The sequence below is a fragment of the Porites lutea genome, chromosome 6 (assembly GCF_958299795.1).
Source record: "Porites lutea chromosome 6, jaPorLute2.1, whole genome shotgun sequence".
Lineage (NCBI taxonomy): Eukaryota > Metazoa > Cnidaria > Anthozoa > Scleractinia > Poritidae > Porites > Porites lutea.
In genome coordinates, this window is record NC_133206.1 from 10,945,037 (window position 1) to 10,964,617 (window position 19,581).

A 19,581-nucleotide genomic window follows, 5' to 3' on the forward strand; every position below is an offset into this window, starting at 1 on the left:
ACTGTTGGAATACGAATCGTAACAGGCACCTAAAATGTGGCTGGATCTACTGCAGGAGCAGCCATTGGCCAAGTTGTTATTCCTGTTCCGATTGTGGGAGGATTTGTAGGAGGTTTCAAGGGATCCTTTACTAAGAAGTATGTCCGAGGACTGGCTGTATCTTAACAATTCGAACCCAGACTCTGAGAATCAAGCCAATCAGTTTTAGTAGGAGGTGTTTGCATTACAGGGATTCTGAATTTATAGAATTTGCTTGGTAGTTTAACTTTAACACTCGTACTTGAATATTCTAGTTTTTAACATTTGAATTTTCCCTTGAGCTGATTGGGTTTGCCCTTCTTCGTTTATACTCTCTTGGATTTTATAAAAGCAAGAGAGAATAATTTATTTTCTCTCTTGATAAAAGCACTTCAATAAGTCTCAATATTTCAGCCATAAAGGCTCGTGAAACTGTAAATAAATATACCTGGTTATCATTATTTGTACTTTGTTTAATAACCCAATAAGGCCAAGCAGTTTTTATTCCTAGTCATGCAGCGAACAGAACAAGCCTTAACTGTTTGCCGTTTCCTTCGGAAGCTTAAACTTATCTAATTGTATTAGTTCCATCTCAGTTTTGACTTCTAAAAAGGATAGTTTTAACGGTTCTTCTAGTTTCATTTATATTTGTTAGTTAGCTTCAGCCCACAACAACGCGGCACCATGAGTGCCAGAGACCTCAGTTCTTGCGCGGTGCGCGATTTCTGTGTTTTTTTTTTTTTTGGCTTTCGTGTGCCCAAGGTAACTACGTGGCATCTGTTCACTGAAACACCTTGGTAACAAATTTATCGCTAAATAGTAGCAACAACTACGTTTAAGGGTATGACAAATTTTACTGACTTGCGCTATCGAATTATGTTCGCGTTTGTTTAAATTAAAAATAGCGACTCTTCCGTGGACAGAAAGCCTGCATTAGCAGACTCGACAAACCTTAAAGGTTTAATAATTAAACACTTTTACTTTTACAAAATAGCATCAGCAACTATAGAATTTGAGTTTCTTTTTAAAATATGTTTTTTGGTTACTTCTTGCTTAACCTCAAGGGATTCTCATTTGTATCTCTGGTACTCCTTTGTTTTCAGTGGTTGCACGAATCGCTCAATATGAAAAAGCCCGTTTGTACTGTTTTTTCGATTACCTCGACATTACAATGTAAAGTGTACTATCTTGAGGAAAATAAACACTGTTGGAACCAAGTTTAGTTTGTCTTTTCTTTCTCTAAGCACTAGTTTGTGATTGGATCCATTCTTACAGATGGGAGTCGCTTTCCTTCCCAGCCAGTCTCGCGTGGGAACGGGGAGCATTTCGTGTCTTCGGCCCGAGCGGCTGCGAAGGAAACTACTTCCTGGGCGGTTTTCTTACTTTAATAAGCCACAGATTTCACTCACCTACTTTAAGTCCTAAGAGTGACCAAATACAATTTTCTCCTGTGGATAAACAGTAGGAAAGGTTAGGAGAATCAAAATAAAATGATCAACAGAGGGAAATACTTTAATCTTTTGTCAAATTCTCTCAACCGTTACTCTTTAAGGAAATGTATGGAGATCAGTCTGAGAATTTGTAACCGGATAATGGGGCTTTAAAGGATAAGTTCTTGCTAGCAGCAAGCAGCAAAGGCGTTTACTAGCAGCAAAGACGTTCAAAACCTTTTTTCCGTCGTATATTTTATTAATTTACTTGAAAGTGGAAATGGGTACTTTTTGCCTTACGAACAGCACTAAAAACACATTTTAAATGACACCTGCTTTCAGACCTACACAAAGGAAACTGCGCATGTGTTCTAAGACGGGTGAAACACCGGAGAAAGCGACTGCTCGCGGGCACCTGTCAGTTCCGCTTTCGGTTTTTTTTTTTTTTTCAATCAGTGCGGTGGCGAAGATACGTTGTTGCGTTAGACTCTTGATCGTTGCGTAACTGAGGTAAAAGGTAAGACCTGTTATTTCACATTTGCCCTAATAGGGAGGTGAGGCTGGTCTCATACAACAATAGCCTCCTTAAAGAGCCCCCTAAAATCAAAGATTTTTTGGAAAAAAAAGCCGGGTTTATACAGCACCTTTTGGCCTACGGCGTAAACCAGTTCATGACATCCCTCGTTTATGGGGCGCCAAATGTATTTTTATTATTTAGAGTGGTTATTTGTATATAACCAAAACAATGTTGGTTATTTACAAATAACCACATTACAGTTTTATTATTTCTAAATAACCAAAATATAAAATTGGTTATTCACTAATAACCAAAACTGAAATTTGGTTATTTAGCAAATAACCAAAAATTAAAAAGTGGTTATTTCTAAATAACCAAATGCGAGGTTGGTTATTTATTAAATAACCAAAATGCGATATTGGTTATTTATTAAATAACCAAAATGCGAGATTGGTTATTTATTAAATAACCAAATGCGAAATTGGTTATTTATTAAATAACCAAAATGCGAAATTGGTTATTTATTAAATAACCAAAATGCGAAATTGGTTATTTAATAAATAACCAAATGCGAAATTGGTTATTTATTAAATAACCAAAATGCAGGCAGAATGGAAAATTGGTTATTTATAAACAACCTGGACAGTTGGTTATTTAGTAAATAAAACATGGACGATTAAAAATCCAAAAATGTGCAAAAATGGTTATTTAATAGAGAAATGGTTATTTACCTTATTTGGTCTTAGCAAGTGGCCACGTGGCCCATTTTCCCGCTCATTTCCCATAACGACTTGCAGACTTCTATTTCCAACATGGCTTTTTCCAAAAACATAGCGCGGTTAAATGCAAAAATGGCTCTGAGCTGCTTTGAAGTTAGCTACTGACCGATCCAAATCTGATACATGCCACTACAGACTGTTCACAGTCCCTATTTTTCCGGAAGATCGTCGAGATCGAGCACTTTGTGTTACAGGCTGCCATCTTGGATGAGTGTCAAAACTAACCAGGGGGCAGGGGGCGGTTTGGGAGGAAGCGAGAAAAATAGTCCCTGAGTAGTTTTGACGATCATCTAAGATGGCTCACCCGTAACGCGAAGCCTATTGCGACAGGATTCTCTAATCATCCTGATATTGTGGAATTCTGTAGGTACTTTTGATCACTGGTCAAGCCAATCTTTGCCCAAAGAGATCTCAGGAGCAGGAAAGTAACATTTTCCTGCGTATCAATTTACTGACAATGTCCCGAGGAAAACGCTGGAATAGGAATTCTGAGACCCTAAATATAAAAATTTTCCGGGAGAACATGCCCCCAGATCCCACTAGGTTGGGTCGCCTTCGACACTACAACTTTCCTCCCTACTTGCGTGCGAAAGGTTTATTAGAAGATACATCATTATGATAACTCGAAAGAACAGACGGGAGCCAATCTTAATTCTCCAGTCGGCAAGTGATATGACCAAGAAAATTGTAAAAGAAATCGAAAAGAGAGACACTTTATTTGGTATTTCATTCAGTTTTTGGCAAGTACAGAATTGAATTTTATGGCCAAAATGTGAGATCAGTCGGGAAAATATATACCTCGTTAAGACCCTGTTGTATAACAAAACAGTGTAAAATACGATACGTTTCACGGAAATGCAAAATTATTTTTGTATATGTGTAATGTCTGAAGATTAAAGGACAAGGGAACAAATTAGTCAGAAATGAATAATGTGACGGCACGACAATTCGTTGGATAATCTCTGGACTATCATGAAAACTAACTGAAGTAGATGACGGTAAATGAAGACTAATGGTGGTAGATGTAGGCGTATGAAGGTAAAAGAAGGCTAATGAATGTAGGTGACCGTGGATATAGGCTAATTGGGGTAAATGAAGGCTAATGGAGGAAGATGACGGTAGATGAAGGTGAAAGAAGGCAAAGGTTATTGAAGGCCTTTGTAGGTAGATGAATATTAATGACGAGGGACGAGTGTGAATGAAGGTAAATGAATTAGAATGAAGGTGAATTAAAATAAATAAAGGTGAATGAAGATTAATGAAAGCGAATGAAGGTGTACGGAGGAAAATAAAAGTAAATGAAGGAAAATGAGGGTGGAAGAAGGTAAATGAAAGAGGAAAGTGAAGGAAGTGGAAGAAGCCATGTTGGAAATAGAAGTCTGCAAGTCGTTATGGGAAATGAGCGGGAAAATGGGCCACGTGGCCACTTGCTAAGACCAAATTAGGTAAATAACCATTTCTATATTAAATAACCATTTTTGAACGACTTTCCACCACCATCTCGGAGCCTGGAACAGGCTAGCTGAGCGGCAACCGTTACATCTCTAAACTGTTCATAACTGACGGACTTCACAACGGTGGTGGTGGAGTTTGCATTTACGTTCGCAAAGACAGCATTTTTGAAGGATCTATCTTTTATTTCTGCACAAATCTTTTACCAGCTTTAGATAAGTAGCGGTATAAAACGGTCTATTGGGCGCTAAGAAAACATGTAGTGCATTACCGCTGGGCTTGTGCCTCGGTAAAATTAAAGCTCAGAAAATTTTTTTCCAAAATTCACCAACTTTATTCAGGAAAGGAATTAGCTTAGGGCGAATTGTCGTATGATAATTCACTTTTGATCGGTATCTTGGCTTTTTTCTAAGACGGAGCACCAAGCAGGGATGTGGCCACAGGGATGTGGAGTCGTAGCCGAAGAACTTCAGGAACATAGGTGTAATTTGCTAAATTACAAAGTGAAATCGAGCGTCTGATTAAGGAAGGCATGATATTAGCACCAATCTAGACGATAGCTGACGATAAAAAATAACACCCGAACTTCTCGTATAAGTGGCACAAAAAATGTCTTTAAAATAAAAAGCGACTTTGCTTAGTCGCTAGCCTGCTAGCTGGCGGTATTGTGTGGGTGCGAGATTAAAGTTTTGGCGGCACATATCACTCGACTATATTACAACGGCTCCGCCGCCAAATCTCATAAAGGATAACGGACTGAGGGCCTAAATTTTGGATCTTTTAAAGCAATGACATTAAAGTATTTGCTAGAACTTTGATAAAACACAGCATAAATGTAGATGATTGTAGATTGTAATTAATTTTTTAACACCTTTCCTATTGTAAATATTAGTCTTCAGCTTTTTCATCATGTACTATTGTTTCTGAAATATTTTGAATGCTAAAGAGTAACCGTACCAAGAATCTACTCTTTTCATCCTAAATTTAGACTAGTTTTTTTTTTTCTGATATAACACAACAAAGCCATGACCTGGCAAAATATGTAAAGCCAAATGAACTGCTCAGGACAAAGCAAGACAAGTTTCGGGTTTTCGCTCTAAACAAACGACAATACATAAATATTAATACAATAAGGAATAACCATAGAAGAGGCCGAAATGGAGCCTTTGCCTAACCAGAAGACACTACACATTAATAAAAGGAGCCACAGTCGTAAAGACCAGGGAAACGAGTCCCCGTAGTAATAAACGCCCGAAAGAGTCAGGAGACAACATCTGCTTCGGAGCCACGAAATAGATAGCAACAAATTTTAGCGAAATTTAAGCCCCTGAAATAAAACACGCTCGATAGAGTCAGGAAACAAAAGTTGCCGCGAAACAACATCTGTTCTGCAGGCACAAAATACACCATAAACAAAAATTTAAGTCTTTGAGAATCTTCTAATCTCTTTTAATATGAGAAATAGAATCAAGGGTGCAACAATGAAAGCATAGAATCAAACCGGCCTTCTTGTCACCGGCCGAAAAATTTCGGCAAATCATTTTCATCATTTTTACCTGGTAATGAAAAATTTCGAAATAACTCGCACTCAGTACGCTGTAGAAACCCATGCTGTATTTTTAAATTAAAACTTTTTTCCTAGAAATCACAGAGTTTGCAAGTTTTCTTGTCTTTGGCTTATATTCTCCCTCCTTTGGCCTCCTGGAAAATTTTCAAGAAGTCAAGATTAAGAAAGCCTACGTGAAAAAAGGAGATCCTAAGAATTGAAAATGAAAAAATTTTTGTAAATTAGTATAAAAGAAAACCATTTACAATGATACTAAACGCCTGTTCACTGTTACTTTCAGTTTCGTGTTCTTCCTGCCAACAACTCGTGAGGTGTAAAAAAACAAATTCATGTTCATGAGTTTGATATATCTGATGTAGATCTACCTTGTTAAAGAGGGAGAGCTAAGATACTCCTCTGTCCTTTATTTAGGAAAAGCTCAGTTTTAGAACCCTGTCTATACCAATGCACAATATACAGGGTGTCCCAAAAGTTCGTTCGTCTACTTTATAAGTCTGTATTTCAGTACGCTTGAACTTGTTAAGCAAATAATTGAAACAAAAGTTGTGTCTTTCAATCTAATTAACTATTTTCATACTTGTTGTGCCATTATTTGAATCGAATATTCGATTTGTGTTCTCCCGCGTCAAAGGTGCCCGTGCGCGAGTATATTTTCAAGCCACATATTTTTTATATTTTATAGCCCGAATTGTTCGAACTCCTCCCTCGTATTTTGTGAATATCACGAAAGATAAACCCCCTTAACGCAAAAAAGTTCAGCTAGGTGAGAGCATAAGCATGTACAGGGGCACCCAACGGGAAATTTTGAGAAAAAGACCTAAAAACAACAACAAAGCGTGAATAAAGTTTTCTGAGACTATTTTAAGCATTTTGGGAGATTGCTGGAAAAAAATTATCTGTTCCTCACTCCCAGCAAGACTGATGGAAGAGTTCCCAGCCAGCAACCTTACAACCTGCAACCTGACTTACTGGGAAGTTTCATAGGGCCAATTCAGATCTTGAGTGGTAAGTAACCCATACAAGTAACCCGTAGCAGCTATTCTAGACTTCAAATCCCCTCTGACACCCTGAATTATCTTTTTCCCAGCAACTCTTTCCTTCCAAGGACTATTATTTCTTTCACATCTCCCAGCTAGCAAAAATGTGCCTGAAGAACAGATATTTTGAGGAACAGATCCACTGGGTGCCCCTGCATGTATACTTCGATTTACTGGCTTATCTGTTGTAGAAACTGCTAAAAAACTGGAAAAATCCGAATGTTGGGTGGTAAAATGATCATAGAGAAATGAAGGTTTTGAAGACAAGAAACGAAGGGGAAGACCAAAAGTCCTGAAGAAAGCAGCTAAAATAGTTTTAAAGAAGGCTAGATACAAAGTAAGAGACTCAATGAGGAAGCTCTCACATAGTTAGAGAGCCAAGTCCAGAAAGGGTCATGAAAAGCTGTTTAAAATGTTTAAAATTAGAGGCCCCTGAGATGGCAAAAAAACCCTTTGCTTAGTCTGCCAAGTAACGCCCAGCTGGTCTCAAATTTGTAAAGAAGTATACAAAAGCCTTGCTGTGGAAGGAGGCCGGGATCATTATCTTTTCTGGATAAATGCCCAATATATATTTTTTTAATATGCCTAAAATAAACAAATAATGTTAGGGGGTGGACTGGCTCCTGTGCAGCAGGTGATAAAAATGCTGAAAATGGATCATCTGTGGGTCTACACATTGTATCCCGCTTCATGCCGCAACGGCTACAGAATGTAATAAAAAATCAAAAAGCGCATGCCAGTTACTGAAATTCTGAATGCATGTACTCGGTAGCGAAATAAACATCTTCTAGAAATTTCATGTAAAAATAAAGTTTTGATCAAAAGTTATAGTGCATGAAATTAGAGGAACGAACTTTTGGGACACCCTGTATATGCTTGGCTATTTCTTGAAAAAAAAAAAAAAAAACTGGTTTAGGATAAGCTGATATAAAATTGTATACCCTGTTCAGGACACTAGAACGGCCCAGAAAAACGCTTTCCAGCGGCACGTCCCTGAATAAGGATGTGCCTCCCTTCCATCCCCGGGTGTGGACTTCAATTTCATCCTCTTGGGTAGACAGGAGAAACATTTTTTTGTGTTTTCTACTTGGCCTAATATTGTAGTTAGTATATTTTTTTTAGCGACCTGTGTCCTGGCCCCTCAGGAACTAGCGCTAGCTGTTGTGGCGTCCTCGCCTGTATTTTTGCGTGTTCAAGTATGGTATTTTCTGGTTTAATCTTTTGTGGTGTTAACAAAATTAATAAATTTATTTGATTCATTTTCTTCCGACTCCACTTATGTCTCGGTCAAAATGAAAACCAGATTGTGGGTTTTGGGTAATAAGCAAAGGCAGAAGGACAAACCAATCACAGTGCTTGTTCCAACGCGTAGTGATTGGTCTAGCTCTTCCATTTCCCAATTTGTCTGCTACTCCGACAATCTTGTTTTCACTAGATCGTAAGCGGAATAACTGAGGAATCGGAGCACGCGCACCTTTTTAAATTAGATCATAACGCTTTCGGAGACACTTCAGTTTGATTACGACCCCGACACCGATTCTATATTGGCTAGTGAAAACTAACCTTAAAGAAACTCCATTTTTACAGGGTACATAAACTTTTCTGCCAGTAACAACATGTACACGTACAGAGACAGACAAGGTAACAAGCGTGAAGTGCCCATGGTGCGTGCCTCCTCGCTGGACCAGATTAAAAGAGGAGACCACATCTGCTTCGATCGAATTTTTTACACGCATCACGCTATAGTACAGTCCGTCGATGAAGTAAATGGCGAAGTCACCGTTATCGAGTACTCCAATTCCGCAAAGCAATTTTGCTGTGATAACAGCACCCCGCCAAAAAATCCTGGATTGGCAGTGGTGGTTACTCGAACCTTCAAATTAAAAGATGATCCCAGTGTTAACGTTATTAAACACGACAACTGTTTTGATCCCGAAACTGTTGTTTCCAGAGCTAGGAGTAAGATAGGGGACAGAAAGTACAACCCTATTACCAACAACTGTGAGCATTTTGCCTTATGGTGCAAAACAGGAATATCCTCTTCAGAACAAGTGAACGCTGTCGGAGAAGTCTTGATGAACAAGCACACTTTTGCCTTTATGTAGTAACAACTGCCATTTGAATAGTAACAATGTTCAGGCCGTATTACCCTGGGTTCCAGAAGTTATTTTTTTCTTATATAATTCCTGATAGTTCGCTGTAAAGCCACGAAGCGCCGAGAGAATATTTCATCCTAGGTATTTCGCGAACGGACCTCTGGAGCCAGGGTAAGGCTGTATCGTCTTAAAGATGAACTGCCGGCGTTGATAGTTAAAGAGGTGTAGATTAAGACTGGAGCACGTTTCCATTTTTGTGAGTTGTTCTAGAATGTGTATCACGGCTTTTTTGAAAAAAATAAATGTTAAATTGTGTCAAAGATACGCAGCTGTTAGATTTCCGTACTTTTAAATCCGTCACTGCCATGCATTGTTATATATTCTAGCGTCCCCAAATGTCCTATTGAAAAGAGAATCGTTAGCATTCTTACCCTTTTTCACGTATTACGCAAACGCAAAGACAAATGCAAGTACGCCTTTGACGCAACAACGCGTTACATTTCTGCTTGCTTTACGAGGAAACAATCAGTAAAAGATTCCGACAATTCATTGACAACCTTTTACAAAAAGGTTAACTCTGCTAGTTGGAAAGGGGAGAGGGCATCAAGTTTCTGCATTCACTTTCCATAGATCAAAATGCAAAATTGTTAGCTCTTTTGTGATTGCTAGTCAATAAAATGAAAAGTCACAACAAGGTACCTTTTGAAAAAAAGGTTGTATTTTTAGCTTTCAATTGAAAATATTTTGACATCAATATTGTTCGTTTTTTCACCCATTCCTCACTTAACCAAACAAAGCTTAAAAGCACGAAAAAGGAACCTGTTACAAGCGATCTCATTAAACGCGCGAAAAAGGTTTCTGGTTGAGGAAATGTTTCTACCTTCTTGGAGCGCTCACTTGTTGTCCAGATTCCAGCTTGAACTGAGGTTGAGAAGTGATCATGTGGTAGGGAGGCATCTTTTCGATTAAAATGGAATCAAATTGTTATTTATGATGTTTAAAGGATTGAAGAGTAAAATTTAGGGATTGAAACGAACAAAGTTTTAATTAAAAAACAACGCATTGGGCGTTGACTCAAGAGGGCTTTAATTCTGTAACTCTCAGTTCCTCTGTTTTTATACCGTGATGTGAATAAATGCCATTCAAATACAAGAAATCTTCTGTCATCGTACACAGAGGTCTATACGATCTTGGAAAAAAAGGAAGGGGGTATGTGTCAAAATTCACAAGCAAAATAATTGCAGACGAAATGAAAGTTATAGAAACAAAGCCCCTCTCGTCGATTCTCTCTTGTCGACTAACAATGCATTGTTTGTGGCTGGGACGGCCACCTTTATAAGCGAATTTAATAACAAAAATCCCTAACCCGAGTTAGGAAACACTGACTGTATAAAGTACTGGAAAACATATCAAAAACCACCTTTAACAAATGAGTATCTTATTAATTGGATGGTCCTAATAAAGAAAAGAGACCAGCTCTGAACACTCAAACAGATTATATCCCCGCTCTGCTTATTATGTTTTGTATTCCACACCTTGTTTTTATCGCTGACTTTTATTCTAAAGCGTTTTACGAAATTTTTCATTATCAGAGGATGCAAAAAACGAATGCCGGGGAGAAAAATTACCTATCTGCAATAAATGATGTCAGTTTAAACTGCGTATAGTGGAAGGTTGTCACTGTATCTCTGTTGATAATGTTGTTGTTGCTGCTGTAAATTTGTTATTGTTTTTTTTGGCGGAAGAGTTCCTTTAGTTGAACAGTTAACCGGCATCCATAGGGCTCGATTTGTCGAATAGGATGACCTTAGTCTTTTCAATCAGCTTGAAAGGGTCAGAATCAAATGTTAGCTAGTGAAAAATGTTGTTGACCAATTAACTCGAACGCGAATCGACTTTCGGACGAAACAACCGCAATTTGTGTTACACTAGGATATTGTTCCTATGGCTGCGGTGTACGGTTTGTCCAGCAGTTGCTCGGCTTCTATGACTCGTACCCCTTAAAATTAGCCCCTTCTTCACTAATCAGATGCAGTTTCAGCAGTAGTAACATTGCAAGTCGTACCACTTAAAAGGCCACTCACCAAGAAATGCACTTTATTTTATCTCACTCAACCGTATCACATTTACCACTGGTATCCTTTTTTCGTTTGTGAAATAACTTCAACTTTATTCAAATTTGGAAGTACAACAAAAGATACATTGGGACTGGCGTGCAGTTAGCGAGGCTATTCGAGGCAGGCCAGGCTACATAATTTACTACAAACTAGACAAATACAAAGACAATATTAAAGTGAAAATTTTAAAAACAAAATAAAATGAAAATAAAGGACAAGAGAATTACTTTTACATTTTCACAATAATCGTATCCACATCAATATAGGAGTCTTCAGATTGAAGGATATCGAGTAGTATTGCTTTTAGTGATCTTTTAAAAAGTTTTTTCGGTCTTTCTTTAAGAATTTGAGGTATCCCATTCCAAATTTTGACCCCAACAAGCGAAAAAGCATTTCGTTTGACATTGAGTCGAGATTCTTTAGTATGAAAATGTTCAGACGTTGAGGCACGTGTATTGTAAGTATGAACACTGGAAATTCGAGGGAAGAGTTTCAAAATATTATCCGGAGCAGTGTTTTTATTTACACCATACACAAGACTACAAACGGGTTCTTAATATAGAGACTGTAAAGGAGAATTTTTGCATTGACAGAAAAAGGTATTGCGTGGTCGTTTGCTTCAGTAAAATATATTAAAGGCAGTGCGCGTTTTTGAAGGACAAGAATTTGGTCAAGGTAAGTTTTACACGCGTTGCCCCAAGAGATAAGACCGTAAGTTGTTAAGGTGTAATTAGGGACTGATAAATATTTAGGAGGGTGCAAGTGGGAACAATATACTTTGATAATTGATAATTCAGACAATACGATTCGTACACATTAAATTTCTCCGCAACAAACAACTTAAAACAAACGCTTTTGCTTTATTCGTCAAATCCTTATGGTCTTTTTCCTTTGACAAAATACCTTTAGGGTTCGTTGTTGTTTTTATTTACAAAACAGTTAATCATAAAATAGCACAAGTAAATACTCCTTTACATTTAATTTGGCAATACATAAGTGGCAAATTAAATTCTATATATACATAAGCAATATATTGCAGAGTGCAGTCCTCTATAAGACTGTTAAATAACAGTCCTATTCACGACTGCAATCACAGTATAAATATACGTTTTTTATTAATAACTATGTTTGCCAGTCTTGTATTCTACCTATGTAAGGGTGAGCAGTACAAGGAATATACATGGTAGCAAATTTACTGATTATGCCACTCACACTATTTAAGTGTAATTAATTTACTTACCAGGGTATCAATAGTTAAATCAGTCCATATTTTCAGCCCACGCATATGAAATAACAGTCCACGTAAGAAGAAAAGAAGCAACAACATGGAAACTGTGTCGGAATGCAAAGAGGTGCTAACCTTACTATTGTCGGTACTATGCTTACAAAAACTTCGCAAAGCATCATGTATGTAGCAGCACCCTTAAGTTATCCTACCAACTTCTTTATTACAAAATCTTGTCTGAGTCTAAGACCTTGTTTACATGGAGTGGGGGGCCCCGGTCTAGTGGGGTAAGTTTCTTTTGTTTTGTGTCCCCCAGAGCGTGAAAACAAAAGAAACCAACTCCACTAGACCGGGGTCCCCCACTCCATGTAAACAGGCCCTAATATAACACACAATAATTTCCCACATGAGAAAAATGAGAAATCAGTGTAAACTTTTCTTGGTTATTGTTTTCAACTCTAACTTATGATCAGTCGAAATCTTTTGATACAAAAATACCATATATCAAAATGGAGTTTAAATACAGTTTATTTCATAAACTGTCTTTCTATAGTTTTATGGATTTTCTGTGTGAAAATGAAATCGTTCATATGTGAGGAAAGAGTGCTGCCCCAAAACAGAAGAAACACCTAACCTTGTGCTGTACGCACACAATGATAATTACAAAACCAAGTTAGTTCTTATCTAAACAAATCCCTGTAAACAGAACCACAGCTTAACAGCAGGTTCTGCATTTTCCAACTTGTTGTATTAACAACTGTTTCTTTTTGGTATAGTTAGTAGAGGAGACTGGTTATAAAAGGTGGAAAACATCAAAGATAAAAGCCAACACTGCTGCAGTTTATGTTGGGAGATCCTTGATGGTGCACAATACATTGTTATTTGTTCAAAAATTGTGACGGAATAAATTAATATGATGTTTTATTGGTCAATAAGATCAAAATGATAAGAAGGCTATTGAATGTTGTGCACCTTCAAGTCCACAAAAACATAGACCAGGAGTCTGACATGCTTCATAACCATTCCACTCTATTAACAATGCTTTTTGGTACTTCTTATAAAAATGTGACTTCGTACATCTGGCTGCCCCTAACCTCCCCCCCCCCCAAAAGGATTTTATTATCTCCAGATTAGACGTAAAAATATATCAGAGACAATGAAAAACTGACTGACCATGTTCAAAACACAAGTCGTGCAACTCTTATACATTTCTGTCATCTTTAAGAGTAGACAGAGGAAAATACCATTGTTTTGTTAAATAGACTATTTTTAGTTGGTATTATAAAATCAATAATCCTTAGGATTGTCAGGCGTGGAGGAACTCTCCTTAGGAGTTTTGCTGTGGTTTGAAAAGGATGACATTTTTCAAATTCGTTTTATTTCCTTTTCATTAAATAGAGCCAGGTTTTTAAGAACCTTGTGGTACACACCTAAACAATGTATCTCCATGCCTCTGACAACTACTAGACTGGTTAGTACACTTACTACAACACAAGATGAATGAAAGTTTTGAATTAGAGCGTATACAGCTGTGTGTCTCTAAAAAGAGGCATTCTTTCTTCAGCTTTACGTGAGCTCCAAATTGATCCACATCGTCCAAAGCAAGTCTTCCTTCTATACAATTCCACTGAAGACACACTCAAGGCGTCCAGATCTCTGAATTCAAAGTCAGCCTTTTCTGTCTTTTTTCTTTTACTATAAATCCACTTTCGAGCCACAATCACAGCTACAGCAATCAATAAGATGCACAGGACAAAGAGCGCTACAATTATTCCTGTTAAAGATGTTCTTCTGTGGTTGTGTTTAGGAGCTGGGATATCACCTAAGAAGGACAGACAACTCTTTTAGCTTTAACTCTTATAGTTCATTGCAAATACCATTTAAGTATATCTAATAACTTGTCAAAAATTCTGCTCCTGGCATGACACAGTAGATGTTTTGAGTTATCACTTGTTGATAAAATTACAGAATGCTGTCTTGATCTACTTGATCAGCAAGGAGTTCTCAATAACATCATAATAAAGTGCAATCTAAGTAGAAGATGACAATCATAAATGTCTATCTTTTTTTAAACATCGATGTAAAATCGTTGCTCAATCCAGTCAGCCATCATAACACAACATAAACTTTAGAGTTATTTGCCACATGAACATGGACAGGTCTCCCTTCAACCTTTGTACATTATTTAAGTCTGAAATTTTAGTCTACAGGTACTATCATTGATCTACAGCTTGGTGTAGGAATATTGTTAACTACTGGAAATCAAGAAAGCAAGGCTGAAACCGTGAATGTCCATAATCATTTCTCCCCTCACTAAATTTACTTGTTGATATTCGACCCAGTCAGTTTAAAATGGGCCCAGTCTGGCACAATGTTTGTGCAAGAACCCTTCACAGGTAACATACCTCCAGGAATCTGTACCATAAGAGATGTGTTGGTACCACTGACATCATTCATAACTCCAATATTAACACAATACTGGCCAGCATCATTAAATCTGTGATTCACTATTAAACTACAAGAGTTTCTGTACTCCATCATAGGACTGCATATTTCTCCTGGGGGAAGATGGCATTGTTTGGTGACACACCAGTGAAAGGAAACAGGAAGACTGTTGAAAAAGATGACGGAAATGAAATTAAGATGAGTGTAGTAATTAACACTGACACATTATTTGCAGCTCATGATAAATATTTGCACTAAAAACAAAGATCACAACACTACTGGGGTCAATACTGAATAAACCTTACGCAAGCATAATTTACTAGTCCTGAAGCTAAAATGCTGTTTTCAAACTCAAAACAAAAGCTACACCTGAAAATTACTTCAGTGAAGCCAACTCTGGTAATGATCTGACAAAAGGTCTTACAACTTACTCAGTACAACACAGGTAGTCTTATTAAACATGACGTCAAAGAGCAATATTTGTTCTAGAAGAAGTTGTAGAGCAATAGAAAGTACTTTTACCGCTTTCAGTATAGATTTGCTCATGTATTGGCAAATAGACAAACAGTCTCCAAGTAATGCCAAATAATTTGGCAATCAAAAAATCCAGTTTAAATTATTAAAAGGTTCTTTAAGTATTAAAATGAGATTATAAAACTCTTCCTGTTATTAAGTCTGCAGTGGCAGATCCATATTTTTAGATGAGGGGAGGGGGGGGGGGACTCGGTCATCAGGACCCTGAGATAAAGGGGGGGCGGTCTCAAAAAAATTTTTTTTCAGCCCCTCAGGCCTCAGTATGGTTTAAAAATGAGGGGGTACCAGGGCCCTCCCCTGGATCCGCCACTGGTCTGTGAACCCTGGTGAGTTGATTTGAGAACAAAACACTCAAGTGTCAAAGAGGATTGTAGTAAAAATAACTTGCCTTCCATTGCAAGAAATGTTAAATCTCACTGTCTTGTCTTTATGTTCAAGATGTCTGTGTCTCACTTTAAGGTATACAGGATCTGTAACATAAACAGCAAAGCAATAATTTTGTTCGGTGTTTCTTTGTGTTGTGAAAACTATTGTTGGTTCACTTTTGTTTTTGGCACATGGGTATTGTTCCATGTCTTTTTCAGTCTTCTGTATTACAACATTTGGTTATTGCATCCATCTGCAACATCAAAACACTACCATTTTGTAGCACCTCAACATATTTCATTTGGCTTGTTAGTGAAAAGCACAGGCTAACAGGGAACAGAATAATAATTAACAAAGTGCAAACTCTCTAACAGTGCATGAGAGGCAATGATAACAGGTAGAAGAGCCTGGAATATTTCCAAACTCTTACATTTTATGGTCCAAATGCGATTGCATAAAAAAAAATTTACATTGCAAAATTGTGAAGCACATCTACCAACCTTTCACATAGAGATGCCTTAGAACTGCTGGAAATGATTTCTTTCCCAGAAACTTAGTATTAACTCTGACAGTTAACCAAATGGAATATTTTCCTTCTTTATGGAATGTATGAGAAATTCTTCTTTTGCTCCACCTGACCACAGGTTTGGAACCATCACCAAATTTCCAGTCAGTAGAAACTCCTGTTATTAGATTATAAGGATCTTTAAAATTTACTTCAAACTCAAGAGGAATGTCTGTAGGGAATGCATTTTGATGATTAGAAGGAAGCTTAGGCCCAGAAGAACATTTGATCACCAGGTGCAAATGAATATCATCTGAAAAGAACAAAAGGTTTTATGAACTTATAGACCATAAAATAGGCCATTTTACAAGTACAAGTTTACAAAAACAAGGGTTAGTGCACAACCTTTCTTAAGAAAATTAGTTATTTTTTCATGAAATAAAACATCTTTTTCATTTCCACGGCTTTGCACTTAGCTTCACTCTGAAACAAAGGATTAAGGCAATTTGAAAATGACCTATTCCATTACATCTGCAATGCAGGCAATAATCCAATATCCCCTTCTGAAAGCCCCTGAAATCCATAATGCAATATGGGGAGTTGATGAAAATATCAATAAAGTATTAAGTATTAATTTTCATTGTTGATTATTGATATTGTTACCAAGTCATAAAACATAATAATAGCCCCTATGAGCTTCCTCTTGTTAGTTCACAGCTGATGTTATATTATTCCAGTTTGCACACCAAGTAAAGATAAGCTACATGTATTTATCACTTTAAGGCAAGCAATCTCCAGCTATGTAAAAACAGGTAAGCAGACAACTGGTCTAGACATTGCAAAAGAAAATCACATACCTGTAAATTGCAATGTTTTATTGGCCTTTCCTTTGTAAAGCTTTCCCTGAATCCATCCATGAAGATTGACCACTATTGTACAAGATTTGACTGTTGTAAAATTGTGAATCACTTTCTGCAAGTGAGAGCTTGTGAAGTTTGTTCCATCACCAAAATTCCAGTCATAGGTGACATTGCTAAGATTTTGGTGTGTAAAGTTGTGAATTATGACCTCCAAGGTCACTGCTCCGACATAAAGCTTGTTCTGATCTCCTTTAAGAGAAGCATTCTGATATGCAACCAAAGTTGCAATAATCTTGTCTTCACCTGTATTCAGAGACCAACATACATCATGAAAATCATTTTCCACCTAACCTAAATTATAATAATTTCAAAAATGAGATACAGTGTTTTTGTCCTATATCTAGATATCAAGAAACAAGTCACATATTTCAAGTCTTTTTAAACTGATGCTGGAAACACTGTGTTGAATGTTTCATATAATAGCTATTAAAGGGACAATAATATGTTGTCTTGAAGAAATTTATTTGGACTAGTATGCCTAAAAAACTTATTCAAAGCTGGAATTTTTTTTTTCTTTTCACTATTCATGCATATATGGTTTCAATCAGTAGTGTGTATTTACAAAACAAAAACAGTAAACAAAACAAAACACAAATTAAGAAATGTTGAAGGACAAAATTTATTCATCTGATGTCCAACAACAAATTAAACTTGTGGCTGCATAATTGAAGGGCTCCATTAAAAAAAGTCCTCTCCAAGAAGGAAATGAGGAAACCAAGGGAAGTGTCTGGACTGAATGTGTCATACAGCTGTAGGTGTGTGTCACGGGTATGTCACATGATAAAGAAGGTCATTCATATGGGCCAGGAAGAAGAGCAACTTTGAACTTGTTTGGTAAGTCAGTCTTTTACTGAACCATATTATGAAAAGCGTCCCTTGAAAAATAAGTTTCTGAAAATACCACAGGCATACCATCCAAACTATTTGAGACATTGTGATGTCACGCGACATGTGATCCCATACATTTACTTAATTTTGTAACGCCCACACTTGGCTTGATGCAAGTGATTGGTAGAAATGCTTCATAAAACACAGAATTTTGCACCTTTTGACCCCAAATGTTGATATAATGTAAGAAAAATGAATAAAGATAACTACAGTACGATTTAAGTGTTGTGTTCTACATTTTTGTGGCATTTTCAGTTGCTTGAAAATGTTGATATAGTGTAAGAAAAATGAATAAAGATTACTGCCATATGTTTTTAATGTTGTGTTTTTTGCTTGAAAATGCCACAAAAATGTAGAACACAACACTAAAAACATACGGTAAGTTATCTTTATTTATTTTCTTACATTATATCAACATTTGGGATAGAAAGGTGCAAAATTCTGTGTTTCATAAAGCATTTCTACCGATCACTTGAATCAAGCCAAGTACAGGCGTTACAAAATAAAGTAAATGTATGGGATCCAGGGCTGCCATTAAGAGCTGGGGGCTGGGAATTTCCCTCAGCTACTATGAACATGGCCCTCGGTTACTCTCATAGGAAAGTAGAAGAAAAATAGAGCCAAAGAAAATCCCTAGCTTTTTGATTCCCCACCTACTGGTCGTATTTACCCGGCAACTTGAAATCTTCATGACATCCCTGATGGGATCACATGTCCCGTGTGACATCATGATGCCTCGAACAGTTCAGGATGGTCCGCCTGTGAAAATACCAGGAAGTTCAGATTCTCCGTAATTGTGGCTTAAAATAATATTGTTTTCTTTAGGGTTCACATTTTTGAGATATTGGCCTGGAGTAAATTTTCCAAATCAAATTTATGAAAAAAAAAAGAAAAGAATCAATCTAAAGCCACAATTTAAGTGATCTCTGTAGTTTCTGGTATTTTCAAAAAGTTACTTTTGAAGGCACGCTTTTACGGAATAAGGGTTGATAAAGAAACTGACTTTCACATTTGAAGAGTTGATAGAACCTCACCATCAGATTCTCTAACTGTGACCTTTGTCTCGTTTGTAGCGAAATATGAACTGTATCCTGTGAGGTGTCTTTGTTTACGCGCTAAATCGTTGCCATTCCCATCAAAAATTCGCACATATACAAAAATCGTATGATCCCCCGCTTCAGTCCACCGCCACTGAAAGTTATCCCATCTTCGTGCAGTTCTTTTGTGTTTTAAAATTACCCATGGCTTTGAAGAAACTTTCCAAGAAAACTCGAAATTGACTCTTTCGCTCGCATTAAGACTTGTCTTTGCGTCAGGTTTTGTGACAACCACAGCGTTGAATGTTGTTATTTCTCCAACTTTTCCAGTCCCGACGCCTCCAATTAGCACTTTGATGTCTCCATAATGACTACAGAGTATTTCAGAGGGAAATATAACGACTGCGAGGGCACCGAAACAGAAAAATGCATGCAGCAGCATATCTTTGACAGGGTCCGGTAGTGCAGTAGTTTCATAAGGACAATCAACCAGCACGCTTCATCTTACATGTGACTTTTTTACGCAATGAATTGGATTTTGCCCCCAAGTAAAGATGATACTTCCGGATGAAAGTAGCAATATAGATCATGTAAAAATACCATATACAAAAACACAGCCGCTCCCGAGCGAAGTGAACACATCAGGGA

At 37.2% G+C, this 19,581-nt stretch overlaps 1 protein-coding gene and 1 long non-coding RNA gene across 2 annotated transcripts; one reads left to right on the forward strand and one right to left on the reverse strand.

The window, feature by feature from the left end:
* Window positions 1-1,893: 1,893 nt before the first annotated feature.
* On the forward strand, window positions 1,894-9,216 carry LOC140940041 (uncharacterized). The gene is made up of 2 exons (XR_012166292.1): window positions 1,894-1,965; window positions 8,388-9,216. It is a non-coding gene; the product is annotated as an uncharacterized lncRNA (long non-coding RNA).
* Window positions 9,217-11,849: 2,633 nt separating this feature from the next.
* LOC140941275 (uncharacterized) lies at window positions 11,850-19,500 on the reverse strand. Its single transcript, XM_073390254.1, has 6 exons — window positions 18,931-19,500; window positions 16,946-17,251; window positions 16,084-16,401; window positions 15,606-15,687; window positions 14,644-14,849; window positions 11,850-14,060 (listed from the first exon to the last, which is right to left on the reverse strand). Exons 1-6 carry the CDS (start codon window positions 19,373-19,375, stop codon window positions 13,753-13,755), a joined length of 1,665 nt encoding a protein of 554 aa, XP_073246355.1. The 5' UTR covers window positions 19,376-19,500; the 3' UTR covers window positions 11,850-13,752.
* Window positions 19,501-19,581: the final 81 nt, after the last annotated feature.